The sequence below is a fragment of the Macrobrachium rosenbergii genome, chromosome 20 (genome assembly GCF_040412425.1).
Source record: "Macrobrachium rosenbergii isolate ZJJX-2024 chromosome 20, ASM4041242v1, whole genome shotgun sequence".
In the NCBI taxonomy this organism is placed as follows: domain Eukaryota; kingdom Metazoa; phylum Arthropoda; class Malacostraca; order Decapoda; family Palaemonidae; genus Macrobrachium; species Macrobrachium rosenbergii.
Window position 1 is genome coordinate 5,853,882 of NC_089760.1, and position 24,292 is coordinate 5,878,173.

General features: G+C 34.3%; 1 protein-coding gene across 1 annotated transcript in view; it reads left to right on the forward strand.

Moving 5' to 3' along the window:
- Window positions 1–24,292, forward strand: part of Vps13D (vacuolar protein sorting 13D) — a 232,858-nt gene that overhangs the window by 115,851 nt on the left and 92,715 nt on the right. The window contains 6 exon segments of the mRNA XM_067121872.1: window positions 2,436–2,661; window positions 10,864–10,960; window positions 15,430–15,747; window positions 19,011–19,098; window positions 19,580–19,707; window positions 20,700–20,924. Coding sequence (XP_066977973.1) covers window positions 2,436–2,661; window positions 10,864–10,960; window positions 15,430–15,747; window positions 19,011–19,098; window positions 19,580–19,707; window positions 20,700–20,924 — 1,082 coding nt within the window.

Here is a 24,292-nt window from a genome sequence, read left to right on the forward strand (position 1 = left end):
AACTTGATCAATTTTAATCTCACCATTTTCATATCTGAAGGGCATATAATTAGATTTAGGCTAAAGATAAAAAAGTTTGCACTAACCTACTGTGGAATTTGATGAATGGCATAGCCTATTGCTGGCAAGGCCTTGCACACACTCTACCTATTCATACTATTTGGAAATGAAATCTCATTAGTAAAAATAATTATATAAACAGAATAACAGTTTTGGAATGAAAATTTGATGGAGAATGGCATGACCAGGAGCAACAACAATTTTTTTAGCATTTATAAACTTGTCTTAGTAACAGTTTGTAAAAAATAGGTACATACTGTTTTTAGTCGTAACTCGGCCAATCAGGCAGTAGACATTCTCACAAAGAACAGCAGCTTCCTTTGATGACAAGAGAATCACCTGAAAAATTTGTCCTCTTTGGAAGTCTGTTGTTGGATTGCAAGAATTATTATTATTTGATTAATATATAAACAATATTATCATTTAAGACTTTATCCAGATTATATTGTTGTGAGAGCCTGGGATTACTCATTATACATAATCATTAACAAAGAAGTGATATCTGATACTGTAATAAAAAAACATTTGAAAACTAGTTCACAGAAGCTTTATAAAAATCATATTTACATGTTGTTGACGTTAGCTGTTCTTGCGAGAAAGAATCAGCCTATGAATAGCATGAATAAGCTTTATATGATTTGGCCAGTTCAGCTTAAGCTATTTGAGGAAATTTGAAGATATTTTGTGGTTATGAAACTGGATCCATAGAAGATTCCATATAGTATATATGTTTGGCATAATTTTTGTTGATGTTTACATTCAAATTTTGCTCTGGGTGCCTATTCTGCTAGTAAGAATTTTTGCAAAGAACAGAAGAACATGTGGAAGAAAAAGAACTTGTTCCTTTAACCCTTTCCCAGATTATCCCAAGTATTCTTGTGATTAAAGACCATGTATTCTTCTTACAGTCATGAGAATATTTGTTCACACTCATAAAATATTCCTACTTGTCTATCTTCCCAATTTATTTTAATAAAATATTCCTACTTGTCTATCTTCCCGATTTAACTCGGTCTGTGATGAATACCCATTTCCTATATTTCCTGTTTTCTATATTTAGTATGCATTTATTACATCATGCAGTATTGTAAGTTATTACTGTGGAAGTTAGAAAAGTAAAAAGAATATTACATTTTGAATGTTGCTTGCATCCAAATTTTATTTTCTTTTTTTACCTCTCTAACATCCGAAGTAATTCCTTATAATACTGCATTTTTTTAATACACATTAAATATAGAAAATGGGAAATACAGACAATGGGTATTCTTCACAGACCGAGTTAAATCAGGAAAATAGAAATAAGTAGGAATATTGTAAGAGTATGAACAAATATTAAGAAGAATACATGGTAGTTAGTCACGAGAATACTTGGGATAATCAGGGAAGGGGTTAAAGGAACAGGTTCTTCCTCTTCCTCATGTTCATCTGTTCTTTGCAAAAATTCTTACTAGTGGAATAGGCACCTGCAGCAAAATTTGAACTTATGGGTGGCAAAGGGGAGTACCCCCAACACAATGTTAACTTGTGATTCTGTCTGTTCATATCTCTGAAAGTTTGTAAGTTGAAAGCTCATAAGTAGGGTTTGTCTGTACTTATATCTATCTATCTATCTATCTATCTATCTATCTATCTGTCTATCTATCTATCTAATCTAACTGACTATATATATATATATATATATATATATATATATATATATATATATATATATAAATATATATAAAATACATATATATATATATATAAAAATCCCAAAAATATCCATAAAAGTCTCATAAATATATTGAACTTACAATTAGAGTTTAATAGAATTATATGTGTGTGTATTTATATTCTATTAAACTCTAATTGTAGGTTCAATATATTTATGAGACTTTTTATGGGTATTTTTGGGATTTTATATTTAATTTATGGCAGCATGTTTTTTTGTTTATATGACAATATTTGTTTCTGGATGGTGAAATTTTTCAGACTCTTTCATTATCAAGTTAGTTGATAAGTGCTGTTTGTTTTTCTTTTTTACTGGGGTTTAGTTTCTAGTTTGTTTTCAGCATAGATGGTATGGTAGTTCGTCTTTTGGTATCCCATGCATACTGATATAAAAAGTTTCCCCATTTACAAAATTTCACTTGAATTGTAATTTTTGAAACAGTAAAATGTAGAAACTGTGATGGACTAAGCTAAGGAAGGAATTAATGCATAGATTGTTTTACTTATAAAGTAAACAAATCTTGCTATGTTTTTTTGATTAATTAAAACCTATATTGAACTTGACAAAACCAGAATTGTAATTAGTTTTTACAGTTGTTACATATTGCCTTTCTTTTTCATCATTGCTCTAACATCATTTACATAGGAAGCCATAACTATTCCAGCAACAACACAGCTTATCAGACGACTGGCTCCCGCCTCTACCTATCCTGTGCCTCTCAAGTTCGTTGAGTTAGACATTAATGTCCGGCCTGTACTTAGCCGCAGTAAGAGTGTTTTTAGCTTCTCTAACAAACCAGTGTTTAGTACTTCATCTCTCAAATTGGGATGTTTGGAGGGTGGATCACGTCAGTGCCATGCACTCAACAGCAATAAGGAGTATCCCTTTAGGTTTGTTCCTCCATTGAGGGAAATTCATAATCTTGAAATTTTACTATGCTTTCCCTATTTTTAGTGTAATCCACTCTGTTTATATAGTTTCATTGTGTTGTATTACATATGTTTGTTGGTACAGAGTTTGATTAGAAATATAGATGAATTCTCCTGTAATTGGTTATTGTAGAAAATGTATATTTTTTTTAGTAATTGGGTCATTAGTAAGTTTCCAATTACTGATTGAAATTGAATGGTTGTTTTGTTGTTATATTTTATTGCACGTTAAATGGCTAGAAAGTTTTTCCGTGCTAGATATTTTATGCTGTTGTACATCAAAGTGTTATTTTTCATGGTTGTCTTATAATTCAGGTACTGTTATGCTTCTCAATATGTCTAGCTTTTGATGGTATGAGTAAAGTCTTGCATGTTTGCTTGTTGTTCACTTTTATATGTTAATCTTTCAATAAGGAGCTGTAATGAGTTCCTTTCTTAGGAATTGGAGATATTTTACTGTATCTAACCATAAAATGTTTGGACATCAAACAAAGAACAGGCATAATTTTTGATATTTTTCTACAAGATTCCTTGAAAGTTTCCATTCTCCTTGCTGTCATTTCATTATATTTTAGTTTGTTTTTATCAACAGCATTTGATCGATTATAGATCAGCTTATGTTGGAATTTTCTCTAAGGCTCTTTGCACCAGCCAGAATTTGCTTGGATTCGAAACGCCTACATATGCAGGGCTGTATATGTATACATAGCCCTATGTACACCTTCCTGTTTAGAGTAGATACTCTAAATTAGTTCCAGATTATTTTTAATTTATAATAACTACAACATCGTACATGGTATGTTAACTAAATTATTGTTGCACCATTGTTTAAGGGCACCTAATAACTAAAGGGAAACAATTTGCATTTGTAAGCAATAAATACAACAGCCTAGCATTTTCTTCTGTTCAAGACCTAAAAACTTCTTTCATTTACATATGTCAGTGACTTGAGAGAATTAATGGAATGCTAATAAAACAAGAAAGTATAGATATAGCTCTCTCTCACCATTAACAGTTGCCTAAATCCTGGTTCTTTATTGATAATTCCATATGATGATTACAGTGAAGTTTGACACGGATGATTATGATTACTGTATGGTGTATACCATGCTCATGTGGTGAATTGACGAGATGTAAGGCACTGGATGCAATTGGTGACGCATCAGCCAAATTTGAATCCTCTGGCCAGGACATCAGAAGGATTGTCTTTTTTAGAAGAACTAGCAGATGATACTTTGAAGGATGCTCAGTGATGATAATTTCAGGAGCTGTCAAGGTTAACAGCTAAGGATCTTCAAGCCTTGAAAGCTCCTCAGTGTTGCCAGGAGCTTCAGAGGTTGAGGACTGAGGATCTCTGACTGTTGAAAGTTGTAGCTTTATAGTTGCTTATGTTTTAGTGAAGAGCATTATGATAGGAAGCTGCTCTTTTTCTTTGCCTCACCAAAAAAGTATTGTACTGAGGTGGTTTTAGGTATGCTTTTATCTGTCAGATGATAAGGACACTTCTTTCCTTTGAAGATTCATATTCAAGTACAGATCCTTCTTGCACTTGTTGAAAAAGTGTCCAAACTAATGGCCATTATCATCCTCTTCAAAGAATATTAGCAGATCTTCAAGCTTTTCATATGTAAGGGTTTGTATTCTTTTTGTTCCTTGACATTGTCTTGGAAAATAACACTGTGCAAGTTTCAAGATATTTCAGGCTCCTACATCAGTTATGGGGAAGTCTCTGAAGTTTGACTACCCCCATAATGCCTTTCAGTATTCATTGACAGTCTCACTTATAAGTTCAGATGTATCAGGATTTTTTAAGCTCATCCGTAAATCTTGATATGCAGTCATGGTTAGCATGAGAGATGGCATAATTACTCCCAAAGGTGAGGTGAGTTACAGTTGCCTAAGTGCACTTGAAATACCTTAAACAGGTGGCTACAGCAGTAATGTTGAGCTAGCAGGGCTTCCACATTCTTTTCACTTTCAAGAGATGGGGGATGGCTTGGAGTATGGTCAGTTATGAAATGACTTTTAGCAGTGTCTTCTCTTTTTAGATATTTCATCACTTCAGAAATGAAATACTTATGACCATTCCCAGAATAATATGGCCATCACCTAAGCATGCATGCAGGGGAGTGTTTGCAACGTACACAAGGCCTGGCTTAGTACAGCACCAAAGTAAGGTGCTCCTTCCACTCCTTGAATCCAGGGACATGCTTTGCACTTTAGTGGATGAGAGTATGATTGGGCCTTTTTCAAAACAAACCTGTTTAATTAGAATTGATGGCTTGCTTTAGAAGGTAACATATCCCCCCTGTAAGTTCCTTGAGACCTTTTGGGAATGAAGATGCTACCTGGTGTGAGCCAGTGCTGATTTTCTGAGATATTAGGTTCTTCAAGTTGTAACACTGAACAAAGCTAGCCATCCCAAGATAAGCCTTACACTCCTTCCTTATGCTTTTCTTAATCTCATCCTACTGCCACATGGATTGTTTGATTTATTCTTCCATCACTGAGCCACCTCAGTAATTCTTAAGCCTGAGCTTAAAAAGATCTGATACTACTTTCAGTTTCTTTGTAGGAGGTAGCACTTTCTGGAACTTTAATTTTTCTCCTTAAACCACTAGACTGCCTCATAAGAAGCATGTTCACCAAACTAAGAGATCATGACACTATTTATATGCAGTGTATACACCACCCAAGGTTTTATTTAATGTCAGTCTTGCCAGTATATTCAAATTTGTGAAGGTTAAGGGCTTACTATAGTTCTGCAGTTTTATAGTACAGGTATTGGATGTTTTTGTTTTACTGTATACCATACTCACTTGAATTCCAACAGAGATTTCTTGCTTCATATCTTTTGATAGTTTTTGGTCACAAAATATATATCACACTCTTGCAAACAGAAAATAACTTGAACAGATCTGTGGGCTGGCCTTATGAAATTATATAAATGGGACTCTTAAAGCTGGTTAAACTACTATATTATATTGTACAGTATTGGTAATAATGATTTTGGATTTGTCTGTTGGTAGTGGGTAGACATAAACTGATAAAGTATGTATTATGTAAAAAAATCATCGTTATCTGACGGTGAAAATAAAAAAATAAGCAACATTTAGAACCACTTATTTTTATTTTCATTTGACTTCAAGTTTCAGATCATGGGTATATGTCATGAAGTTATATCGTAATTCTTTAGATAGTTATGTATTTTTTAAAAAATTAGTCAACTCTTGAGCAGTTATTTTATGTTTTACACTGCATTATATAAAAAGTAAGACAAATGGGCCTATATTTTTGTATTTAGCAGTAGGTAAATGTGGCAGTGATATTTGTTCATGTTTTTTCATTTGGTCACATTTTTCAGGTGGTTAACAGCATTAGCCAGGACATTCTGGTCTTATGAGTCAAGGTTTGTTTTTAAGTGCTACGTAAAGGATCTTTGTAATCTCTGCCATCTTTGCATTAATGTTTTTTACTTTTCAGTACAGTATACAGTTATACACATTTATGTACAGCAGTAGTCAGTGAAGCCAGTCTTGACAATAAGGTAGAAGGCCCAGTAAGTTTCCTGATTATAGAAAGTAACATTGTTCTAGGTAAACTAGATATAAATGAGACAGACATGTTATGGAACAGTACCCTGTAAAATGTATAGATATTATCAGGGGAAGGAACATTAAACTGTTCAAAATATTTATCATTCATCTTCAGGTACTGTAACCTTGTAACCTTTACCTTGTACACTGGATCTTGTATTTAAAATGAAGCAAAGATGAAAATATAAACAAATCTATTATTATGCCTGTGCCTCTTGTTTGCCAGCCAACATTTCAGTGGGATGGCATTATTTTGCAAGAATAAAGGTTATGTCTTTCTCAGTTAATTGGGCCACTGGTATGGCTAAGCCCACTGCCTATACATCATCACACATCATTACTTTATCCTGTGTGTAACAATATTGACTCGATGCATGTGTTCTTTAATTTATATTTTTCTACCCCAACACTGTTTGTCATTGGACTTAAAGTTGGTACTGTTTTCCATTTAGTATGGTTATCCAGGTAACAAAGAATTTATGATTTTAGTATTATTTAGACAATACAGTTAGGCACTAACTAGTATATATCACTTCAGTTACCACTTGCTGAACAGGGCATAGTACTTGTAGACCTGTTCTGGGGATCACAACTCTTCCAGTTAATTGCTGGTTCCAGAACTGAGGCATCAAGTTTTCATCACACTAGAGAGGTGGTGAAAAGGCACTGTCAAATGATGCCCAATTGAGAGGAGAGTCCTCAATGTTCAGCCATTAAGAGATTGTCGTAAATAAACTGTCGATTCTTCTGTCTCAAAGATGGCAAAAGGGAATTTAGTACTGTGATTCCAGTACCCATCCCAATCTATTATCTATAGCTTCATTGGTTTCTTTACATACAAAAGTAACCTTTGGAATTTGATCCTGACAATTAAGAGGTTTTCTTTCTACATTTCATAATTTTTGGTGGAACAAAAAGTTCCTTTGTAGAGTTATAATCTCTTTACAAAGGAACTTTCTGTTCCACCAAAATTTATGAAATGTAGAATGGAGCCCTCTTAATTGTCAGGATCAAATTTCAAAGGTCACTCTTGTATGTAGAGAAAGCGTAGAAGATGTAGATACTAGACTGGGATGGGTATTGAAATCACAGCACCGAATCCCCTTTTACCATCTTTGAGGAAGAAGAATCGACAGTTTGTTGATGACAGAGCCTAGACATCTCCTTGCTTGTTTGCATTGAAGAAAATGCTGTAGAGAGAATCACAAATTTGGACAAGATCTCTGATGTTTGCAAAGAACATGATTTCCAGCTCTGAGGTACAGGAATGGACGTTGTGGCTGTTCCATCATTGCTGCTTCAGGTTTAGACTGATGAAGCCTTTCTGCTCTGTATGGCAAAAGGTATCTTCATAGATGTAAAGATTTTAAAGAGGACACTTCTTGACAGTTTTTGTCCAAACATGTCGAGAAACAGGTAGCCAAGATAATTTCCTTCTGTTTTCAGATAGGAAATCTTAAGGGCATAAATTGTGATAGGTAACCCAAGAAGAAGCTACTCTTGTCAACATTTGGATTCCTGAAATTAAAGCACGTTTGATGTCTTATGTTTTTTAAAAGAAATTATATATTGACTCAATGAGGTACTAAACTACTTTTGCTACTTCTGTTTAAGAGAGGTTACTCATATACTTGTGGGTCCTTTTCCTTAGGCCTCTTAGTTATGGCAGGTCAAGTTTTATCCAGATCAGTTATAACTTTGGGCCCAGGGGAATTGACTTATATCATCCTAACAGTTTCATCAAGTCATCATACACTAGGTGCAGGTCTGTGGTAGCAGCCACAGCACCTTTCACAATGGGCAAGTGTGCTTGTTTCTCATGTTTGTCAGACACTTTTGTTAGACATTTTATTAGCAGGGTCATAGTCCAGTTTTTTACCCCCTTCTACTCTGGGGAGCTGTGGGATTCTAGAAAACCCCTTTTCAAGACCAATTTCTTGTACTTTTATGTCCTTTGTCCCTCTGGGAAGTCAGCAACTATGCTGACTCTGCTGGAGTTTCCTCTCTTTCATGTTGAAAGCAATGGGTGTGTGCTGAAGCAAATATCTTTTAAGAATAGGGCTAGTTTTTTTTATTCAGATCTATTACATTTTACTTGAATGCCAATATTGCTGCCCTGCCAATTTATAACATCTGCTCAGACAGTGGAAGATGAAAGTCATCATAGATGATCTCCTTTTTTCTTTCTCCATAAAGATTTTGAGATTCTTACTGATGTAGAAACTGGTTATGTTGAAAGTAATGAGTTGTCATTGAATTTTTTTATTCAGATGATACACATTTTTAATATTAATATATCTGAAGTACATAGACCAATTTATTTTTTTAATGTTTGTGGCAAATTAAGTTTGTTATTCATGCTTTGCCAAATTGCTGGTAGGTATACTTTTAGATTTTAGTGTAGTCTATTCATATCAAGAGTGGTGATTATTTTTTTGATGGAGTCTTTTTTGCCATTATGATTATTCAGAATCAAAGTAATACAACTTTCTGGATTATAAAAAGATATTTGGTTTCCCAAATTATCAATTTCAGATTATATTACCTGAAATATTAGAAGATGGTAACTGTTGTGTTAACAAGATATGTTCCCTGGGTTTATATAATTCAGCAATGAACTGTGGTTTTTTAATATATCATGCCGTGAATGGTGATGTAGTGTCTTATGGCTCAGCATGGAATTACTATAACTATTTTAAATGTCAGTAAATGATGTAAGAGAGTGCCATCAGGTGCCTCCTTTTTAGTATTGGAAGTCCAGTTATTCACTTTCATGAAATTAATAGTTTGGAGAAAGAGCCTCCATCCCCACAGCCTGTTTTAATGGAATGGTTTTTAGTGTATGAAGTCAGTATCAGTACATACTAAGAGGTTTTTTTATTATGTTAAAGCTAGTCTTCATAAATCCAACATCCTAAAATAATAGCGCAAGCTCTGAAATAGGCAATGATTAGATTAAACATATTCCATCCCTATTTGAATAATTGTACAATACTGTAACTTTTTTATGTTACCTAGATATCCTTATTTTTATTGGTTATTTATTTTTATTTATTTGTAGCATTGCCACCTTTAAATATCTGGCTAGATGACTTAAAAATGTGGATTTCTGGGGTGCCTTTTCCAGTTTATTACTTGTGTAACATTTCCTGAAATGTACCATGTCTTTAGTTCATTTCTTGGTCTTAGAATTGCATCCGTACATCTATTTTCCTTGTGCTATGTATATAATGAGCTTGGTGTCACTTGTTATCAAAGGCAGACTACTATTTATGGTCCCACATCATACTGAGCAGCATCAAAACAGAACTGAAAGAGAAGTAAAATTACTGTTGCAAATTAGATCACTTATTGACAGGTAACAAGGATGAATTTTGAGAAGATTATGGAATTTTTTTCCAAGTATTTATGGTGTAATTGTTTTTAGATTTTGAGTGTATGTTTACTTAATCTGATATTTAAACTGATGAGATCCCCAGAAATAAATGAAATAAATGCTCTTGAAAACTTTCATTTAAAAATTGGAAGTTTTCTGTTTAATAAATTCTGTAATCATCGATGGTTTTCATGATATGCAGTGTTATTAGACTTTCCATTGAAGGATTGAGTTATTAAATATTGCCAATTTTTATTGAAAGTCTTAACTCACACTTTATTTTTATTAAAGTTGATATGCATAAATTGGGACCATTATTGTTGTTTCTGCTATCATCTTTTGATTTTAAAAATGTTAGCTATAGACAAATTATACTTTGTCATGCATGTGTGCAAGTACAATTTTTGCTTTTTCCTACCGATTCACATATGGATTGTGTTCTGTTACCCACCTGCCTGTTTATTCAGGAACTGAAACTTTCTTTTGTAGCTGTAGTCTTTTCTTTCTTTTTGTTTCATATGTCAGATGTCAAAACCCTTCAAGTGGCCCCCAAGACATCCATTCCAATACCGCTGTTGTATGCCTGGGCTCGGCTGTTAGTGAGGCCTGTTAGTCCAATAGGAGGGGGATGGCTTTATTGTAAGGAACCTCTTCATTGGCTGACACTTCTTCAACCTCATCAAGAGGCCAATGATTTAAGAGAGTGCCCTGTAATCAACACTCAAGTGCCTCCTTTTAGGTTTGGAAGTCCACGATTTTTTTTTCAATTTCAAAATCTTCCATGATGATGTTGATTTAGGAATGGTGTGGGAGCTACTTGCTAACATGACTATAAATCTTTTACCACAGCACTATTGTCTTCATATTTAACTCTTAGATATGTCATTGCTCTTGTAAACAGAAGAGGAATGAGGAGAAACAAATGTGTTTTTTTTTTTTTTTTTGCACTTTATTTTGTTTAGGAACTTCCATGTAAAAGTGTGCATGCTTTGTAATGCATATGTAGTGTAGTTTTTAATTGATTACCTTATTTTGCTTGTATAATTGTAATGCTATATTTGTTACAGTATGGTACTCTAATTGAATTTATCACTTTTTGTATATATTTTGGTTAATTTTTGAATATATATTGCAGTGACCATAAATATGAAATTTTTTTATTTCTATAGGTAATATGATTTTTTTTGACAGATTTTGTGTACATGTCAGAAGAGACAATTTTCCTGTTGATTCTTCATATCCATCACCTACTTCATCACCAGTACTTCCTGCACGCCACAATGAATGGGTGGGTTTTGCAAATTTTTTTACCAATTAAATTTTTAAAGTCATATATTTGCCACCAAGCATATCTCTTCAGTGTCCCCAAAAAGGATTCCTCTGAAAGAAGAGTGATCCTCAACCAATCAACATCAAACAAGCACATTGTTTGCCAAAATTTTCAAATAACTACCTTTGCCCAACTTTGTTAAATCATTTGAAAAGGGACTTGGACAGTTTCTGCAGATCTGAAAGATGTATACTGACACGTCCCTATTGCTGTTCCCTTCTGCCCTTTCCTAAGGTTCTGGATAAGGAAAGATATTTACAGGTTCAAAGTCATGCCCTTTGGGCTAAACATTGCCCCAAGAATTTTTTACAAAATTAGAAACAGTAGTTGTTCGGGAACTCAAAAGAGGGAATACAACTAATAACCTGCCCAGATGACTGGTTGATCTGGTGGCCCACAAGAAAAGATTGCTTGAGAAAACCTAAGAGCAGTGGTCAACAAACTGTAGTCAAAAGGTTTTATTATAAATTGGAAAAAATCCTACCTCACACCAGCAGACACTTTCCAGTGGCTGGGGCTGTGTTGAGATACTTTTCACAGCCTGTTGTCTCTCCCAATCATAATTAAAACAGAATAAGGCAAGTCCTCAAAAGGGTTCCTTGCACAGCCCAGAGTTTCCAGACGGAAATAGAACATATGATGGGCCTGCTGCAGTTTGCATCAGTAATGGATCCAGTACTCAGATTGTAACAAAATGTAAACAAATTCTGGCTATCGCATGCAAGAAAAAAGATGCGAGACCAACCTCATTAAAAGAATAAAAAAGTTGGGGAGATACTTCGGTTTGGACCCGGAAGGAATCTGGCAAAACAGGTCACCCTGAATCCTCTGTCTGCACATGACAATACACACAGATGCCTCATTGACAGGTTTGGCAGACATTAGGAAGATTGTCTGGTGGCAGGGAGGTGGTCAGTTACTCAGAGGAATTATAATATCAATTTCCTGGAGCTGATGGCTGTCTGTTCGTCTCTCAAAAAACTCAAACCTCCATATGAGACACATTTTGTGGGGTCTAGATAACATGATTGCAACGTCCTGTATCAAGAGGTCGGGATCAAATTCACCTCCTGTCAATATGATAATGCTAGCCAACCTTCGAATGGCACAAGGAAGGAAGTGGTACTTGTCTGCAATTCACCTCACAGTGTCCCTCAATGTAATAGCAGACACTCTACCAGGGAAAACAACAGCCTCAACAGTGTGAATGTTGGACAACCACTCTTTTCAAACAATAGCCAAGATGCTTCCACAACTGGAAGTGGATCTGTGTGCCACATAGAGAATCACAAACTCCCAGTATGTGTGTCTCTGAACTTGGACAGTCAGGCAACAGCAAGAGATGCCTTCCTACAAGAGTGGAACAAATGGAGGACAATATATCTCTTTCCTCCATTGTCCCAGATTTTGAAGGTTTTGAGTAAATTTTAACCTTCAAAGGAACAGCATACTTAATAGCCCCATATTGGCCAAACAGGCATTGGTTCCTATTACTTCAGCAACAGGTGAAGAGATCTGTTCCACTACCATCCGCTGTTCTGTCCCAGACAGTTGGAGGGAAAGTCGTCTAAGCATCCTCCTTTCTGAGCGGAGACCTTCACACCTGGATTTTTTAAAAATCTGTTGCGAAAATTACACACCCAAGATTTATAGATACCTAGTGTAAAAATTACGGACAATTGTCTATCCAGCAATACCAGTCTGTATACAAGATATGGTTAGATTATATCCTTGAGGACGAAACAAGCGACTATGCTATCAAAAAACATGTTTTGACATAGAAAAAGCCTATTTTTGTTTGTCGCTGGTGAGTCCTCAAAACCCTCCCACTTCCCTGACAAAAAGCCATGGGATTTGGGCAAGGGATCATCCTGCATTGACCAACAGAAAGTAATGCTTCTTGGTCTCTGCTTCAGGTTTGTTGTTGACACTATGGCAGACTGCACATGCACATTAATCACTTCCTCTTCTAAGCAGATTTTGACGATGGAAGAACTGGTGTATACAGCCTCACCGTAAAGATTTGGGAAAGTGCCTCCTTATATTTTAGTCTATTATATACTCCATCAAGTGTTACAGTGTTTATCACTATGACACAATACCCAGCCATGAGGCCAGCTATAAGAGAATTCTTTGACATTTGTTTGTTCACCCTGGAGCACTGGTAGTCCATGGAGGGTAACTCCTTGAGAACTCACAGCACCAACCAAAAATAGGTTTTTCCTACGTCAAAACTTTTTTTTTGTCCATGATTCGGCATTGGAACAATACTTAGATAGAATGAATAAGTGAAATTTACAATAAAAAAGTAATTTAAATGAAATGGAATAAATGTAGGCTTAAAAGAAGATCAAGAAAATAAAATAACTGGTGCATCAGTAGCATAGGATAGCTACACTGTTCTATGCCCAAAATACCTGGTGAATCAGTAGGATAGGCATAGGTACATTGTTCTATGCTCCGTGTTCTAGGGGTAGACAATATTAAAGGCTATTTTTCAGTTTATGGGCGTAGATATGACTTTGGTATCATTGCATGCAGTGAAACTACATAGAATAAAGTTTGAATGATAAGAAAATCTTGTGAATTGAACATTTTGTGAACATAGGATTAAGTGTAGCCTGAATTATACTAATGAGATCAGTCATAATCATTGAAAGCTTATCGTTCGCTTGTGTTTGATGTATACTGTTTGATACAAGATTATCTTTCATGTGCTTATGTTGCTTTATTATCGAGACAAATCGGTGTGTTTATGGTTTATATAAAGGCAGTGAGGATTCTTCACATATATAACCATTCAAATATGTTACTTAAGAGATAGTTAATATTTATCACAATAAACCAGTGACATCAGAAATGACTGTCAGTCAGTCACATGCTACACATATGCATATGCCACATGTTCATCCATGGGTGGACAGATGAAATGAAACTGACTATAGTTTTGTTACCATGTGTATTGCCCTCTGCCTTTTAATTTTCTTATGATCACTTAGTTTTCTTCTCACATAGACATCTTTCTGAAACTTTGTCTTGCTCAGATTTTACCCTTCGTTTAATTAATATCCTTTAGTTCATCTGGGTCAGTCTAGAACTGTAACTCTTTGCCTTGTTAGATAGGTATTTCTTCAAATTTAAGACTGTGCTTTAACTTCTTTATTGGGGCACTACAAAGCCTTTGGTTTGAGTTCCCTTGCTTGCTGGTACACTGAAACACACTTTTTGTTGTTCATGTATTTTTATGTTGTGGGTATAATGATTTGTTTTTCAATTTAGATTCTTATTTGTGATGTACATTTTATTTGTTACATTTTTATTTATTTCTACTGTCAGTGGCTTTCTTAATGAGAACATCCATATGATCCTTCAGTAAATGGAGACCCTAACATGCACTTTTCACTCATACGATGTGTTAAACAATGGTAACACCAGCAAATTTACATGAATAACCAAAAGCTTGTGTAGCTTCATCACAAAAATGAGGGTGTATTAGGAACAAGACTACATTTTATTAACAAAAAGATTGATATGGTTTAATCAGAAAATGCATTTAATCTGTATACTACCCTGAAACAAATATTTACTCCTAATTGTTACCAAAGCTACTGAAATTTTTATTTTCAAGATCTCAAGAACTGAATAAAAGTGGTTGACAGTGAATTCTCCAAAGAAATAGCTGAATATTAATCTGCAATATATAAAATTTTTCGCATGAATAATTGCTACAAATATTGAAAGTTCTTTTGTTTATAAGGACTCTCTCTCTCTCTCTCTCTCTCTCTCTCTCTCTCTCTCTCTCTCTCTCTCTCTCTCTCTCTCTCTCTCTCTCTCTCTCTCTCTCTCTCTCTCTCTCTCAAATTTCTGCAAAGTACCAATTGAATAGTTGTTTTATCTTCCCAGCACAAACATTTGTTTTGTGCACAAACATTGCAAATTGATTTTTAATACAAGTATGTGCATTCACATGTGGAAAACAGGTTAAGACAGTTTACGAAAAATGTCTATTATTGGTTTTGTGATTTTGTATGTAAGAGTGCATTTGCCTGAACATTTTGTGGGTATAGTCTATTTTTTTCTTTGAAAATGAGATTAAAACTTAGCAAAAGCCATCACTATCAGGTAAAATTTTGTTTTAGGATTTGCTGCAAAAATTTTGTAAAATATTAATACATAGAAATATAAAATTTTAAGTTTACCTGTTACAGTACTTACAAAATTGTACTAAAAGGTAAAAATGCAAATACAAAAACTGGAAATTGAACATAAGGCATGATAATCTGACCTTATACTGTACAAAATAATTTATTAACTGTTAGATTCTTGCTAAAAAACTAATTATTATTATAATAATTAATAATGTTCAAAGCACTTTTAGAAAATGTGTATGTGAAACAAGACTATTTATACCATGAATTCCTTTACAGGTACAGCCTGGCCACTCTATTGTCCTTGTAAGCCCCCTAACTTTGTTGAATTTGTTGCCATATGACCTTCACTATGAAGTCAAAACAACAGGGAACTTGGGTCGCATAAAGCCAGGGGAAGATTCTTCTCTGCATTCTGTTGATCCTGCACAGAGTGTCTCATTCTCTTTTTGGACAGATGCATTTACTTCTTGTGGTGAAATCACCCTTAATCCTACAACTTCACCTTATGTCCTTCCCTTGAAGCTACAGGATTCCAAGAAACGAATCCTGTATGTTCATCTCAGAGTTCGACCTCAATATGGCGGTGCACTGAAGGTCAGTAAAGGTCAAATTGGCCTTTTTTATTTTTTTTTACTAAGCCCTCATGCCTAATCATAAGCAGGCAGTGAAAAAATGAGGTGTATTGTTATTAGATGTGCTGTAACATATTTAATTTTCTTATATTATTCAACTATGTATTTTTAGTGCTTTTTGTCTTTCATTATAAATACCATTTCCCCAGTAATTTGCAGTTTCAGACTAGGGAAGAAATTTACTCATTTTCATGAGGGGTGTGAGTTTGTGTGAATTTGAAAGTTATTGTAGAGACATTGTATGTTTTCGTAAATTGAGTAGTGTCTGTGCTGCCACAGAGTTGCCTTTGTCAGGGGTTATACTTGTTGCAGAAGACCCAAACAGTGACACAGAACAGAGGGAGTTGGTTTTGAAAGCCTGACGGGTAGAATTCATAATTGAATTATGGCAGTATCAAGTTTTATTTGTGCTAATTAAGCCAAGGGAAAAATTACTAACTGGTAAAAGATGGATTTTATTTTGGTTAAAAGTAGAAATGACAAAAAAATTGCACTTTTATATCAGGACATTGTGGCTAACACTCCATAAACTGGAATGATAGCAGTGTAAAGAATGGAGGCAAAAGAAAGAAATCAGAAAGATATGTTATTGTGTCATGCAACAGTGATATTCAAAAGCATATATAAACACTGTACTTTGAAGCTCTCGGCTCTTAACCAACTTTGCAATTTAACCTGCTTTGGTGCTTTATGGTGGATGAATATAAATACAGGCTTCAAGACATACCATGGGCATTTGTCCAAAGAGAAAGTATAGTTGTCATTTGTTATTTGCAATATGCCAGTCCATGACCACATATTGGAATCTCCATTGCTTGTCATTCAGTAGGGCAGTCATCATTGAATTATTATTATTATTATTATTGTTATTATTATTATTATTATTATTATTATTATTATTATTATTATTTTTTTATTTATTTATTTTTATTATTTTTTTTTTATCTATCACAGTCATCCAGTTTGACTGGATGGTTTTTTGTAGTGTGGGGTTCTGGGTTGCATCCTGTCTCCATAGGAGTCCATCACTTTAATCACATCTTCTTCTAGCAGGTTTTGACAGTGGAAACAACCTGGGTACAGCTTTGATGAAGACAAGGGAAAATGCACTCTTATCTTTGAATCCATTACATACTCTATCACATGTTATGGTGTTTATCACTACGACACAATACCCGGCCACGAGACTAACTAAAAGAGAATTCTTTGACATTAGTTTGGTCACCATGGAGCTCTGGTAGACCATGGAAGGGTAACTCCTTGAGGACGAAACAAGTGACTACACTATAAAAAAAATTATTGTAACAACTTCAAACTCTTAATTTCAGTGAGTCAGCTACATGATTAGGGAAGACCATTGCATAAATTGTTCTCAACTGGAGCAATACATGCAGTAAACTGTTTACTGATGAACTTCAAAAAGAATAGGCAAGACTGTCAGAATTAACTGCATATCTAGTACATGAACTTCAAAAAGAATAGGCAAGACTGCCAGAATTAACTGCAAATGTAGTATGTGTGCAATGGATGGTATAATCTGGGAAGAGTTCAATGTAAAGTTGATGAGAATTATAAAAATTTTTTTATAAAGTTTACACAGTGATTTGTGTAAATAATGGTGTCCAAGATTAATGCTTAGATCTTAGATAAGAAATTGTATAGAATTCAAGTTATTGTGCAACATTTTAAGATACTGATGACCAAACAAGGGAATAATAATCAAAACATTTCCTCAAGATAGGTTTTGAAAAGTCTTAGAAGATTCTCACTGCTGTACACCAATTTTCTATGCAGTTGAAGAAATTCTCTCTGTCATCAGCTGAGAGAAATTATTTATTGCCCCATTTAGTCCAGTGTTATCTTCAGGTCAAGTAATATTGCTTCCTGAGAGAAGCACAGCCCCCTGTCAAGTCTCCTTCATAACTCTATTCCATCTCCATGAGCTTAGTTTTCTGGGGATACTTGCAACTGTGGTTTATGAAAGGAGCAAGAATATCATATGGTTTCCTCAAGCTATTTAGGAAAGAGTAAAAACTGTTGCCTTACTAACAAAGAACTAGTGCAACCACTTGTTAGCCTCAAGAATTTGTATCTGGATCACAGTCACTCAGCAGTTCACCACTCCAGCACCCAAGTTGCAAAAGTTTGCTATCTGCATAAGTTGTAGCCTCTTTAAATTGCTATTGAAGCTCATGTAAACTGAAGGGATAAGTGTTATAAGAAATGACTTTTAAAAAAAGAACTTATTATTTAGATAAATACCAATCAGTTCACACTTTGGACATGTTTTCTGCCCCTCTGGAAGCTGAGGAATTGTTGCCAGTTGTTGGTGGGATGTGTGGCCAATGGACAGGGTATCACCTGGAGTGTTGACTGCACAGATAGGCTCATAGGACCTGAATAATTTATATATATTTTTCACAAAAAAATCATAATTTCTGTTACTTCTGCAAAGTTTAGAGTATGTATTTGGCATTGAGATGATAAAAATTTTCATGAATGCATTGAAACACTTCATGTTTTGTTAACCATACTTCAAAGTAACTGTACTATTTTTATCCATTACTGTGTTTTGTAAAGATTAGATTGAACTAAAATGTGCTTCAAAGAAGACCAAAAAGGTAAGGAAATATTTGGGAAAATTAGAAATATCTCTATATCAGTTGGTGTGACAAAAAGGGTTATAAGCAGGTCATTGAAGAAATGGAGGAAGAGAGTAGGGAGAGCACATCCCAGAGAGTCTCTACAAGAAGTGGATGACAAAACAGATATAGATGCATAGGTAGCTCTGTCAGTTAATTATTATTAGGTGAAACTTGAAGTCAAGTTTTTCATGTAGACATTTTTTACATTTTCCAATGTTTGTGGTTTTATAGCAGTGCTGTTGTGGTTTTAACAAAAAGTGGAATGAGGAAAAAAGTTCACAGTTCTTGAATCATAAGAATTTTATATTTTTTCCTATAAATTTGTACATATGTTGGGGCAGTCTATTTTGAAATAAATATTTTTTCAATTTGAATCTATTTTCAGAATAACTGGCGGCATTTATTTTATGATACTCGTTGAATAACCAGATTAATGAAGATATAATATTTAATAGTGTGTACTTACTGCTTTTTATATTCTGTACTTATCACTATGTCTTGTATCAGATTAAAAGTATTTACTATATTTTTATTGTTTCACAGCAAAAATAATTTACTTACACTTGTATTATTTTTTCAGGTGATTGTATATGCAGGTTATTGGTTAATTAATAAGACTGGTCTTCCACTGATCTTTAAGCAAGAAGGGGTAACAGCAGATGCAGCAGGTAAATTATTCAAAGCTAATGCTGTACTAATTTTAGTCTACACATACTATAACACACCGATTCTCTGATGTGTTTCCAAAACTATATTAAGATTTGGTTTTATTTTGTGTTAACAGTAGTATGCTATTATGAATTACAAACTAATTTTATTGATGTCATTACTTGTAGTCAAATGTTGTTATTTGAGTTATTTAATATTTTTAGCAGGTGTAGTAGTTAGTTTCATTGTGTTGATTAAGTCATACATGAGAAATAAGAACACTTTGCTTCACATTTAGTTATAAACCTGAGCCAGTGTTTTCTTCTAACTTTAGTCCATGTTATTGCCAAATAGCAATAAATATACGTATTGCATAAAAGCTTGTAATTTCTTGATTTTAGTGTATAGTTTATCTTATATTAATTATTATTTTTCTCCATCCAGACTAATGTTTTATTTATTTTATTTCTAAACTCATTCATACTTACCTTTGTTTGTCAGGTCAAGACAAAGAACATGAAGTAGCTCGCTGTGCTGCCCCTCTCCTATTTTCTTTCACTGATCGGGATGCAAGCCCCATGCTTGTAGCAAGAGTGGGCAACAACCTACACCCAGAATCTCGTGCTCAGGTGAGAGAATAAGTTGACTGGGAATTTAGACTGATTGGCTTCTTGTGGTTAACCTGTGTTTTGAAGAAGCGGGTGCTGTTTTTGTAATTTGTAATTTATTGTTGAATAGTCCATTGGAGTGTAGCTGTACATTTCTAAAGTTATTCTCTTACATTTAAGGGGCTTCAAAGAAACGGGAAATTTATATTGGAATTTTATTTTATTCACAAACTATTTTATCGTTGTAGCCCTTAATACACTTTCCATAAATGGGGGAATTATATGGTATCTCAGAACCTATTTAATCTCACACAAAATCCTGTTTTTCTCAGGGGAATTGTTAATTAACTTGAAAATTTGACAGTATTAAGAAGCTTATGAGAGTTTTGGAATCTTTATAACAACTTCCTGGTTTCTCTACATTGTAAATACCATTTTGAACCATATTTTCTTTTCTAAGAAATTATATACAAGGAGAGGTATGAGTCAGTGTCACAAATCTAACAAATGTATTTTCCATTCATCTAATTATTTAGTACTTGTAAATTGACTTTATCCCCAACTCCTATCAGAGTAAATATGGAGGAAAGGTGAATTAACAGTAAAAGTACTGAGTAATAATCAAACATATCGTCGTGGTTGGAAGGTGGTTAAAAGTGCCTTGAGTTTACTCCTGTTCAAAGTTCAAGTTAGTAGTCCATAAAAGTGCCATTTCTTTTTGGTCTGTGTCAATGTCATCATGTTAGTGTCATCTCTTCAGTTTAGGGTAAAATGTTGACATCGTGGAGTCAGCTTTGATTCTTGTAAGGTGAATTGCTGAAAGACTGCAATTTCAAGACCTAAATTTCATAATCATTCAGTACTGTAATTGTATCCTAACTTCTTGACAATGTGTTGCGGTTTGTATCATTCTTTGGTAATGTTAGTTGTAGTGATAATTGTTTTTATGCTTCATATGTTAAAGGTTAATTCAGAGACTTGGTTTTATTGATATGCATACATTGCTTTTTCAGTTTTGCCACAAGTTGCCTTTGACTCAGGGAACATGGGTACGGCGTTTACGTGTGAGTCCGTATGATTCACGACCTGACTATGTGTATGTTGTGGGTGTTGATGTTAGGCCTGGTCGTGGCCGTTACAGGGATACCTACATGGTTACCTTCTCACCTAGATTCCAGATTGAGAATAGATCATCACATGAACTCATCATAGCTCAAAAATGTTTTGCAACATCCTTTGTAAGTATATTTTTACAAAATATTAAAAAAATATTGTTTTCACAGTAATCAAATACCTGTCCTATACATAATGAAAAGATGTAGATTTTGGTGGAAATTGCAGCTTTAGAATACAAAATGAAAGTTTTATTGAAAATTTCTGTAGGGAAATTTACAATAACACATGGTTGATTTATGAAAGTAGGAGATACATTTAATGAATAGATATCAAAGTCTTAATTATCATTGTCATATTTTTCAACTGTATGGTAAAGTGAAGAGGAAATTCATTAAATTCCAGATAACTTAGTAGATGAAATGGCAGCTGTAAAACTTGTAACAAAGGACTTGCGCAATGATGCCATTTAACCGTAAAAGTCCAGTTATTTGCATACTGATCATTTTAAAAATCTGACTTTCAGATTTTAGAAAGTGTACCTTTCCAGAAATATTCCATTTATATCAAATTCCAGATATATTAATGCCACTTTTGATACAGTATTTCTTTATATTGGTATTCCAAATCATTTAAGAAATAAATATATTTACATCATCAACACTGGACCATTTTTGCTTAATGGAATAGCTACTAAGGATGAAAAGCTTACCAGAGGAGCAAAGAAGCACTCCAAGAAATTATTGCCAATCCCTAACAAAATTGCATTATTAAGAAAATCATAGAGTAACTTTGATATGCAAAAATGATGGAAGAGCACAAGATCAGCTCCTCCATATTTTGTGATATCAATCAACAAGAAGAACAGATTAAATTCATGGCTCAAAGAATCCCAGCCCCAAATTACAGGAAACCACTGAATAAAAGAATAAAAGCAAATTTAGCTGAGATGTACCAAATGCTTATAAGTGGTTAATATCACAAATTACTGAAGGGAAGCCCATCTCAGGTCCACTCATCAACAAGAAGGCAAAGATCCCCCTTGTAAGGATGATTAAGGAACTTTAAGCTTTGCATGAAATCGGTTAACTGTTTATCAATGGTAAATTTGAATCTACCAGGGCTAAAGCTGCTGAATACAATAGCAAAACCTTCATTCAGCACATGCTGGAGCATGAATGGGGGATCCAGCAAAATTTACCATTTTGGAGACTGGAACTGTTTCATTAGGACATCCCTGAAGGAACTTTGTCTGGGACTGGGAAAAAGGCTGCAAGGTTTCAATAGGAACACAAAACATGACAGTGTAAGTGTGTAAAGTGCCTGTCAAGGAAGGCTTTTGACCTTATATCTAGATTGCCTTGCCTGATGAATTAGTGAAAGGCTTTTACACAGGGCTAAGGTCACATATTTTTGAACCAGCGGCAAATGCTATAGATTGTCCCTGATTCATAGTTCACCAGCAAGAAAACTGACCATGTAATATGACACGGGTAGTTTCCTCTGTTAGAGCCATTTTAGATTTGGTAAACTCAATCAGAGGCAGCTCCTAAGGTTTCCTCTGCATATTACACACTTCTGCAATAGCTTGATCTAAGCTAGTTTTCTTTCCATATAGAGAAATTGTCTCATATGTAAGGAGTTCAACATCAAGGCAGACAGTGTTTTACATCATAAAAATCCCACATAAGCTTCTAGAATATTCTAGGGATATGGAAGACCAGTCGAGGAGTACAAATAGCAAGTTTAAAGATAAGAAGGATAGAGCAATGAAAACATAGAGCTCAGAAGGGTAAAACAGTGAAAACATGGAGCTCTTATTGCAGCTGTTTATAAATGTTACAAACAGCAGTGTATAGGAAAATATGTTTAACAGACTTGGAATTAGACACTTTAAAATCAAAACTTCACGTGTTTACAGAGATCAGTTATGCTGTTCACAAAATACTAATGTAAACAAAAAGCTTATGCAAGCAAAACCATTCACAGGTGTCTTCAATGTCAGTCAAATAAAAATGTCCATATGAGTTGACAGAGGCTTTCCACTACCTGTTAAATAAACTTCTACATTTACTGGCAAATGCTCAATGCTCTCAGAAGGTGTTGATGTTGTTTTATTTCATGTTTGAATAAGGGATGTTACCTATACAGGCAGTCCCCAGTTATTGTCAGGCTCGGTTGATACATATCTAACAGAGATTCCGATCTCCAGTTATCGGTACCAATACCAGGTTATCAGCGCTGATAAGCGCAATAACCAGGGACTGCCTGTATCAATATGTGGAATAAAATAATAATGCATAATATGAAGGAGAGTTTGGAAAGAAGGTTGTTTGAAAGTAACACAGGATGTGTTTTAGGTGAATAAATTGAGTATTTTTTCATGCAAATTTAATGATGTGCAGTACTAATAGCAGCAGTAAGACATGATACTTTTATCAAAAGTTATTATGAAATAATGATAACATGAGAAATAGAGAGAAGAAAGAGACTGTCAGACAGACAGACACTTCATTGTTTGTCTGGTACAGCTAGGTTATGTGGGATAATACCCATCAATATTCTTCATTGACATTAGTTCACTGTGATTTTCTGTTTTTATTTATGTATAATTATTACTAATTAGCTTTATCCAAGGGAAATTATGGTAAAATGCATTGCTATACAATTTTAACAAACAATGGGAAACATTGGTTAGGTATAATTAGATAAAATCAGCTATAAAAAACCTTTCCACATAATGACCTAGTCTCAGCCCTTTTTGAATTACACTGTGTTTTTATTGTAATTACTTTTCTCCTTGAATCTGTGGTACAAGGATCAGCATGGTTGTGATGGTGTTGCATTTAAAATAAGACTTTGAAAAAGAAGAAATGTCAGGATATTTGATGTGAGCATGGTTAAATGTATGTTTAACAGTGAAAAACTAAGTACTTTATTAAAATGTTGAGAGAATGAAAACCTCACAGAGGAAGAGGAAGGAGAGGTGCCAGTGTTTAGTGGTGATGGTGTAGCAAGTAAAATAAGAGACTTTGAAAAAGAAGACATGTCAGTGTATTTATTTTGAACTTGGTGAAATGTATATGTTTGTTTAAAAGTGAAGAAATGTGTGTATTAAAATATCACAAGACTGAGAGCTTCACAGAGGAAGAGGAAAGGTGCCAGTGTTTATTAAACAAGCCGCAGGCATAACCAAAAACTCTGTTCCGTGGTCCTCGCTGTGTGTGTCTCACAAACCTACTTACATTATTGACAGCTTATTATTTTAGAAAACAATGATTAAGAGTTGAGAACTATTGTTCTTTTGCGTGTAATGTTAGGATTGATGTTTATTACATATTTGAATATTAAGTGGTTAACAATCTTTGTGAGTTAATAACAATAGACTAATCGGCAAATGACAGTTTGACTGTATCTTGTGAGAGATGAGCATCAGAGAGGAGACAGTGTATGAGAGAAAGAGACAGACAAAGAGGAAGATTTCATTTTTGTA